The 8,928-nt window shown below is 46.2% G+C and overlaps 2 protein-coding genes across 2 annotated transcripts; both read left to right on the forward strand.

Moving 5' to 3' along the window:
* Positions 1 to 602: 602 nt before the first annotated feature.
* Positions 603 to 4,213, forward strand: LOC134435576 (actin, alpha cardiac muscle 1-like). Its single transcript, XM_063184633.1, has 7 exons — positions 603 to 689; positions 1,447 to 1,594; positions 1,878 to 2,202; positions 2,364 to 2,525; positions 2,835 to 3,026; positions 3,458 to 3,639; positions 3,916 to 4,213. Exons 2-7 carry the CDS (start codon positions 1,466 to 1,468, stop codon positions 4,057 to 4,059), a joined length of 1,134 nt encoding a protein of 377 aa, XP_063040703.1. The 5' UTR covers positions 603 to 689; positions 1,447 to 1,465; the 3' UTR covers positions 4,060 to 4,213.
* A 2,048-nt stretch (positions 4,214 to 6,261) lies between these two features.
* On the forward strand, positions 6,262 to 8,520 carry LOC134470253 (gap junction delta-2 protein-like). Its single transcript, XM_063224280.1, has 2 exons — positions 6,262 to 6,332; positions 6,867 to 8,520. The coding sequence occupies exons 1-2, from the start codon at positions 6,262 to 6,264 to the stop codon at positions 7,714 to 7,716; spliced, it is 921 nt and encodes a 306-aa protein (XP_063080350.1). The 3' UTR covers positions 7,717 to 8,520.
* The last annotated feature ends 408 nt before the right edge of the window (positions 8,521 to 8,928 follow it).

The following is an 8,928-nucleotide window of genomic DNA, read 5'->3' on the forward strand; positions in this document are numbered from 1 at the left end:
TTCCCCATGTTAAGCTTCCGTTTATTGCCACTCTGAGTCCAAAGCCAACTGCTTTTACGATTCCAAAGCCAACGATTGCTTTTAGTGTGTGCGTGCGTGCATGTATCTATTGTACATGTCTGTATCAGTGTGTAAGTGTGTGTGTGCTCTGTGAGTCAATGTGTCCAGAGATTTTCTTGCACATTGTGTATGTGTGTGTGTGTGTGTGTGTGTGTGTGTGTGTGTGGGGGGGTGGGGTTTCTGTCAAAGTCTTATTTATATGTGTATAGGCCTATGTTTAGTTTAACTGCACATTGGAGACTGGTCAAATGCAATTTCAAACTTCTGTGTTATCCCTGTTACATTGATTTTTGATCAATAAAGTACACTTGACTTGACTTGACTTGACTTGACTTATGAATAAGGGGTGCCAATTGTCTGTTCCATTGTCTATCCCGCCCCGTCATCCAGTTCCCGTTTGCCTCCTTAGCCCAACAGCCCTCCTTGAATGGGCTTGTGTTGGTGTGGTCGGGGCAGCACTGGGGGTAACCAAATATGGCTAAGGGCCGGGAGTTCCCCCCTTGCTGCCCCCCATGGCACCTCGTACTGTCTGTAGCCCCCGCTGGCACTCACTCGCCGGGGTATAAAGGTCTGATCCCTGGCAGCTGCGCATCTCCCCTCCAACGGATCCGGTCACCGGGGAAGCTTTGGTGAGTAGCGCGTGGGAGGGATGGTGGGTTTGTCGCTGGAGCAATTAACAACACACGAATACAGCAGAACTAACGCAATTATCACACTCCCTGACGCTAACCACACACACACGCACACACACTCTGTCGCACCCCCTAGATTACTTTAATCTTGACCTACATAATTAAGGGCAAACACTGTTGTCTCTGTCTGCCTGTCTGTCTGTCCTGTACGCTCAACGAGCAAAGGACTTGGATTAACAAAAATGACTGTTTGGCTGGTGTTTCATCTTTCATGACAAGCGACAACGGAAAGCGGGAAAAGTTAGAGAGGAGAGGAAAAATATTTGCATGCAATGTCACAGAACTCAAGCTCCTTCAGGCATTTGTCTAACGAGAGTAAGTTTGAGAAAAACTTGTGTAAATGTTATAGGTACAGCTCTGTAGACTCTGTTTCAGAATTGTTATTGCCAACGGCTTAATAGCCTACAGATCGACAGATGATAAATAAATGTGACTGTGACAGGAAATCATGACAACTGGAAAACGGGAATATGAAAGAGGCTATAGGCTTGTATATGATGAATAATATTTGATGAATATAGCCCAAGTGATTTTAATATATGTTATGTCTGTATGTCCTGTCAGGGACTGCAGGTGCAAATTAGCGAGATTAAATGCATGAAATGGCAACATTTATGTTTTAATTTTACATGTCCCCTAATAAACTGAAATCAAATTGAATTGAGTGGTGTTTGTGTCTCATCGTGCACATCAGATCTCCAGCAACAGACGTCATGTGTGACGACGAGGAAACTACCGCGCTGGTGTGCGACAACGGCTCCGGTCTCGTAAAGGCGGGCTTCGCCGGAGATGACGCTCCACGCGCTGTGTTTCCCTCCATTGTCGGCCGTCCACGTCACCAGGTGAACTTGGCCGCCTGACTGTATCTCAGCCGACTACTAGTATCACTGGGTCCCCCCCAGTTTAGTGACCTAGTTGCCTAATAAAATTATATAATAACACGTAGCCGAATTTATATCAACGAGTCTCACCATTTTGGAGCTTGCCGAAACGCAATTTAGATCGCTCTGTCGTGCTTGTTACACGGTCTGTGATGGACAAAAGTACACATTGCCTTGGCCTTGGCTTGACTCAATGTGAAACGTTTACTGAGTATAGTATACATTTGTTTTGGCTTTGTTATAGGGCGTCATGGTCGGCATGGGCCAGAAAGACTCCTATGTCGGTGACGAGGCCCAGAGCAAGAGAGGTATCCTGACTCTGAAGTACCCCATCGAGCACGGCATCATCACCAACTGGGACGACATGGAGAAGATCTGGCACCATGCCTTCTACAACGAGCTGCGAGTGGCCCCCGAGGAGCACCCCACCCTGCTCACGGAGGCGCCTCTCAACCCCAAGGCCAACAGGGAGAAGATGACCCAAATCATGTTCGAGACCTTTAACGTGCCCGCCATGTACGTGGCCATCCAGGCCGTGTTGTCCCTCTACGCCTCTGGTCGTACCACAGGTTAGGAAGTCGGCCCTAGGATGGATGGGGAAGCACTGTGCGCGCGCGCGTGTGTGTGCGTGCGCGTGTGTTGCTTTTTACTTTAACAGTAACAATTAAGTTTTTTACCCATAAATGTAACCCCAACTTCATTCATTCATTCATTCATTCCAACTCCGCAGGTATCGTGCTGGACTCTGGTGATGGTGTGACCCACAACGTGCCGATCTACGAGGGTTACGCCCTCCCCCACGCCATCATGCGTCTGGACCTGGCTGGCCGCGATCTGACGGACTACCTCATGAAGATCCTGACTGAGCGTGGCTACTCCTTCGTCACCACAGGCGAGTGTGGACCAAGCCCTTGCCGATACATAAAATAACCAGAGGTGTCAATCCCGGGTTCCGAATAAAAACCCTGCCACAAATTGGATCAAATCAGCTCTGAATCACCTGATTATTGAGCACTCAAGACAGGCTACTTATTGGAGTCACCTGTGTTGGAGGGAAACTCTGGCAGGGTTTTTACTTTCTGAAAGGCATTGACACCTCTGAAGTAACCACGCGCAAAAGCGCCAGAGACATGCGTGAGCATGATGTGTGTTCTGTGTTTGGTAAAATAATAACGCAGCTCTTGCTATTGCACCACCACAGCTGAGCGTGAGATCGTGAGGGACATCAAGGAGAAGCTGTGCTACGTAGCTCTGGACTTCGAGAATGAGATGGCCACGGCCGCCTCCTCTTCCTCATTGGAGAAGAGCTACGAGTTGCCCGACGGACAGGTCATCACCATTGGCAACGAGAGGTTCCGTTGCCCGGAAACCCTGTTCCAGCCCTCCTTCATCGGTGCGTCATCACCAGCTACATTTGAAACTGTAGCAACACAGGGACACAAGGACATTATGGCCTCTGTGTCTCTCCAAGATATGCGGGCCACGTTTAAAGTCACAGGAGCTTGTACTTGGGATCACAATTACGCACGACATATTTACCCCCTTACGCACGCACATAGCAATGTGCCATGCTATCCACACCCAACATAATGGTGTTGTGCCCCATGGCACAGACAGGGTATGGAAATAGACACAGCTGACCCCTCCGAGACAACCCTGACATATAATCTCATAATTACCACAGCAACGGCAGCGCCACCAGCGGTTCTGAGGAGCTGTCCATTTCAGCACCACCGCCCATTATAACGCGCCACAGGTAGTTTGCGGATGCGTAAAAGAATGTCATCATCACCAACAGCTGCCTGCTCTTTGTCATGCCCTCAGGTATGGAGTCTGCTGGCATCCATGAGACGACCTACAACAGCATCATGAAGTGTGATATCGACATCCGTAAAGACCTGTACGCTAACAATGTCTTATCCGGCGGCACCACCATGTACCCTGGTATTGCCGACCGTATGCAGAAAGAAATCACAGCGCTGGCTCCCAGCACCATGAAAATCAAGGTATACATAAAATAGCACAAGTATGAATTAGTTGTGGTTGTATTTTAGAGTACTGCCGTTTGGCAGTCATATATATGTTATATATTATTATATTTTATATATAATTACTATAATGCGATACAAATTACCATCGATACAATTTGCAGTAGGCCTACTTTGAGAGTGAACTTAAACTTCCACTATTCTAATGGAACTATGTAATATCAGTCAATATTTGACCACAGGTACCGTTTTATATATCAGTGAATTCATGCTCTGTCCATCGCGCTTCTATAGATCATTGCTCCCCCTGAGCGCAAGTACTCAGTCTGGATCGGCGGCTCCATCCTGGCCTCCCTCTCCACCTTCCAGCAGATGTGGATCAGCAAGCAGGAGTACGACGAGGCAGGACCCTCCATCGTCCACAGGAAATGCTTCTAAACCGCCACAGCTGCTGCATCGGGATCCCCTCCCTCCCTCCACAACGCCAATGCAACGCCACAACTCCGTCATCAGTCAACACTTTGTTTTACACAAGAAGCCATTTGTATGTGTAATTGTCCTTGTAAACAAGACCCGGGACTTGCAATGTGAACCTTGCTTCTGAGTCTTATTTCTTTCTAACACCGGTGAAAACTACGGGTTTTATTTTCTAACCAGATCATGGCAGCACAGTACAAAATCTTTTTTTTTTTTTAAATCTAAGAATGCCTTGTCTTTTGACATATTGTCTTTAGGTTTGGTTTCACCAGATTATGTCTAATTTATTTAAAAACAAAAAACAAAACCAAAAATAATTCTGATTTCCCGGTAAAAGATTTCATAAAGCTTCACACAGAAGACCAATCTTCCTAGCTATTCTCGCGAGGGGAGGACTCGTGACAGTGGAATAGATTAGAAAAGATTTGAATTGAGATTATAAGAGATTACGGCCGGATGAATGAGATATCTTAAACCAAACGCCGCAGTCTTTGCTGTGACTATGAACAACTGTTCACGGTCTTATCTCTTACTGTTGGAGACGAGGAGGGGTATGGAGTCTGTTTTAGTCAATACCCAGAATGGTACTATTCTCAACCATATTTTCACACACTACTGTATTTTAAAATGATACTCGAATGTATGTTAAGTGCAGTGTTATACTGGCCCTGATTCGTTTTGGTCCATTAGAAATATGCGTTGGGATCTTTCAATATATGCAACAGCCTCTGTCAGTTCATCATATTCATTCACAGACAAGGGTGCAAAATATACATGCATGTGAATGGGAGTTTTAGTCTGACAAAAAAACAAACGTTGTGCCTTTAACAAAATATATTTTTTAAGCTAAACTGACATCTTGAGCTCCACATTTTAGATCACATCTTAGCAAAAAAAAAAGCCACTCAACTCAGTGACTGGTTTGGTGTCGTGCACTCTTCTAATTAGGCGATTATAGTAAACCAATCAGACCCATCTCAAATCACATTAACTAATAAAACCAGCTGCGCTTTGCTTGGAAATTTGCATTTGGATAAAGGGCTCGGCTGTTTTTTGTCGGGATTGATCAAAGACACAAATGCAAGGCGAGGAGAGCTATTTTTAACCTCAATGTTGATACCTCATAACCCGATTAGCAACTCGGATGCTACTTTCTCTGGTCGCACAGTAGCCGCGACATAATCAAATGCAGCGGTTAAACAATAGCTTAGCTCGCCGCACAGAGCAAGTGGACCATGGAGCGCCCGCGGGTACACAGAGACATCTGTCAACGCAGAACACGTACCGTCCTTAGCAGATAATAGCATCAACAAGTAGCCTACACACACGGTGATTACATTTGGGGGTAAGGCTTTAGCAACCCAACGGCTCCAACCCTCGCCACACAACACCCCACCCCACCCCATCTCTCCTCTCTTGCCTGCCACCATGCACCTCGTTGCCCCCTCCCTCTATTTCATCCACTTCTAGATCACGGGACGAGATACATAATTCTCTCCCTCCCTCAGTCACGTTTAGGCGCTGTGCAGCACGGAGCACAGAGAGCAGCGTCCAGTTTAAAAGCAGGCGACCACTTGTATGGTAGCTAGAGATTTGAATCCGGGCTATATTTGAAGAATACAGACTGTATATATCCATAGGGTTTTTTTGTTGAGAAAATGAGAAATCCCGGTATTTTGGCAGCCCTCCACAAACCTGTCTGCGCGTGACGCAGAAGGCGACTACTTAAAGCAGGATTAACGCTGGCAAGACATCGCATCCAACCTCCCCTCCTTCCGTCCACACGCGGCCACTGCACATCAACCTGATCTGGGGATCGAAAATAGGAGGGCTTACATTCATCAGCGCTTCTTCCACACGGGAAGACAAGACAAGCAAAAAAAAGTGTGGGGATTGCCGAGCCGAGCGAGCTCTCAACAGACACAGACGCAGACACACTGCATGCCACAGCGCGAAGGAGAGCAGGTGTCGTGTGCGCGTGTGTGTGTGATCAATGCATTTGCCAGATAAAATCAGAACCTCTGGAGAGTAACTAGGGAGGGGAAAAAACGCTCACAGCACACGGCGCACACAGACAACGTATACGCGCAGGAAATTATAACATTTCCCGGGAATTTGGGTGCAGATTGCAGAGAGCTTGCTCTCTTCTCCGGATGAGCAAACATGGGGGAATGGACCATCCTAGAGAGACTACTGGAGGCTGCCGTCCAGCAGCACTCTACTATGATAGGAAGGTAAGGGCAAAAGTGCACCACATTTGCCAAGCGAACGGATAAATGCATTGTTGCGGCAGCCCGGGGTCGGCTGGGATTTAGGCTTGGCTAAGCAGCGCTGGAGACCGACAGTAACGACCAGTCGGCTTGCCATATATTACAGTTAAAATCATTGACGTTGTGCGGCAAAAAAGTGGGCTTGTCGCGTTGAAACGCGTTTATGTGGTTTCTAGCACACATGCATATGCGCCAGACAGGCGTGTCGGGGCTGCAGATGTAGGTGCAGATAATATGTTGGCAGGCAATGCATCTCCTGAGCGCTGTGCTAAAAGCTAGCTGCGATAACAGCGAGCGCGCCTGCTTTTCAGCACTGGACAGCTCCCCAGCTGCTGCCACCTCGCCAACAGCGCCAGGCGCCACCAGTGCGCGCTTATAGCCTAGTTCTTAAACGACGGCCACAACGTTTACACAATTTTCAATAAAATAAACATACACGACACACACTCACACACTTGTTTGCTTGCTTGTTTGTTTGTTTGTTTGTTTGTTTTGTAGGATCCTACTGACAGTGGTGGTGATCTTCCGGATTCTAATCGTAGCCATAGTTGGAGAGACGGTTTATGACGACGAGCAGACCATGTTTATCTGCAACACCTTACAACCGGGCTGCAACCAGGCGTGCTACGACAAGGCATTCCCCATATCGCATATCAGATATTGGGTCTTTCAGATCATCATGGTGTGCACACCGAGCCTTTGCTTCATTACATATTCGGTGCACCAGTCTGCCAAGCAACGGGAGAGGCGCTACTCCACCGTCTTCCTGACAGTGGATAAGGATCCACAGCAAGACTCCATGAAACGCGACGACAGCAAAAAGAACAAAAACACAATCATGAATGGAGTACTTCAGAACACCGAGAACTCTACAAAGGAAGGCGAGCCCGACTGTTTGGAGGTCAAGGAGATCCCAAATACCACCACCAAGAGACCTAAGTCCAAATTGAGGCGGGAGGAAGGGATCTCCAGGTTCTATATCATTCAAGTGGTCTTCAGGAACGCGCTGGAAATTGGGTTTTTGGTGGGTCAATATTTCCTGTACGGATTCAACGTGCCAGCCGTGTATGAGTGTGATCGATACCCCTGCATAAAAGATGTGGAGTGCTATGTCTCCAGACCCACGGAGAAGACCGTCTTTCTGGTCTTCATGTTCGCCGTCAGTGGCTTTTGCGTGGTCCTCAACCTGGCCGAACTCAATCACCTGGGCTGGAGGAAAATCAAAACGGCCGTCAGAGGTGTACAGGCCCGCAGGAAGTCCATTTATGAGATCAGAAATAAGGACTTGCCTAGAATGAGTATGCCTAATTTCGGCCGCACGCAATCAAGTGACTCTGCCTATGTGTAGCGCCACCCGAGGGTGCACACTGTACAGAGAGAAAAACATATAAGATATTATAATGAAGTTGAAAAAAGAGACGGAATGGCCGATTCCGCTGGCCGTATGCCGTGTCCTGAGTTCAGTGAGTGGGTAGATTTTTATTTGATAGTCTTTTAAGGACTCAGTGACGAGCGTGTCTCTCACGTTTGTCAATTCGTTATATTCTATTGCACTGATGCAACTTTTTAGCAACGTTTATACTCTGTAAAGCGCTACGCAGGGGGCATACAGATGTGTCGACGTATTTACTCCAGTCGGGGTGGCTTCTCTCCCTACTGGAAAGAGTAAATGCGGTTTGCACTATACACGAGCCGAAATCCGGGAAGCAAAATTTACCCGTGACGTGTTGTTCATAATGGTGTTTTTAAAAAAACATTTTCCACCAATTTTTTGACACCATCGTGTTTAGGCGACACCACAGAAAAAAACAGGTTGACCAAGATTAATGGAAATCTTAACCACAGATTTATATACACGTGGCTGTATAAATCAAGCCGACTATGGATCGACCTAGTTAAAAAATACAATAGCTCCATACATGTTTCTTTCTTTCTTTTTTCGTTGCCTGTGTTTGCACCACTGACCTTAACGTATGTAACCATTCCATTGCTATATAGCTGACTTGCAGAAGAGTAGGGGAGAGGGTGGATTTGCTGCAAACGCTTAACGTCTGTGATCTTAATTTAAAATACACCAAAGCGCCCACTGCTTTCATTTGTGAGAAGTATTTTCTTGCTTTCGTGTGATCAAGTGCCATACTTGTACATAAACATATATCTATATAAATATGTATACATATAAATATGAAGAGCCTCTAATAACATTCATCATAAAAAAGCAAATTATTTGCTTGGATTATGCTAAATGCGCCCAGGTTTGCTTTAACTGTATTCGTTGTGATTTAAATGAAAAAGATATATTCCATTTTCTCTCTTTTAACTTTGCAAATGACTGGAAAAAAATAAAGAGCTAGTCTTTTATACACCGAAAAGGGAATCTGCTTATTCACCTCCTCGACGGATCTCAAATCACAACGGCACAATTTTTAAACAAAACAAAAAATAGTACGGTTTATAACTTAGGGAAAAAAGAAAAGTAAAAAAAATTGTGTGGGCAATAACAAACTGCTCTGGTGCTACAGTTTTACACAAAAAACGTCTCCTGCTGCTATGTGTTACG

The sequence above is a fragment of the Engraulis encrasicolus genome, chromosome 19 (genome assembly GCF_034702125.1).
Source record: "Engraulis encrasicolus isolate BLACKSEA-1 chromosome 19, IST_EnEncr_1.0, whole genome shotgun sequence".
Lineage (NCBI taxonomy): Eukaryota > Metazoa > Chordata > Actinopteri > Clupeiformes > Engraulidae > Engraulis > Engraulis encrasicolus.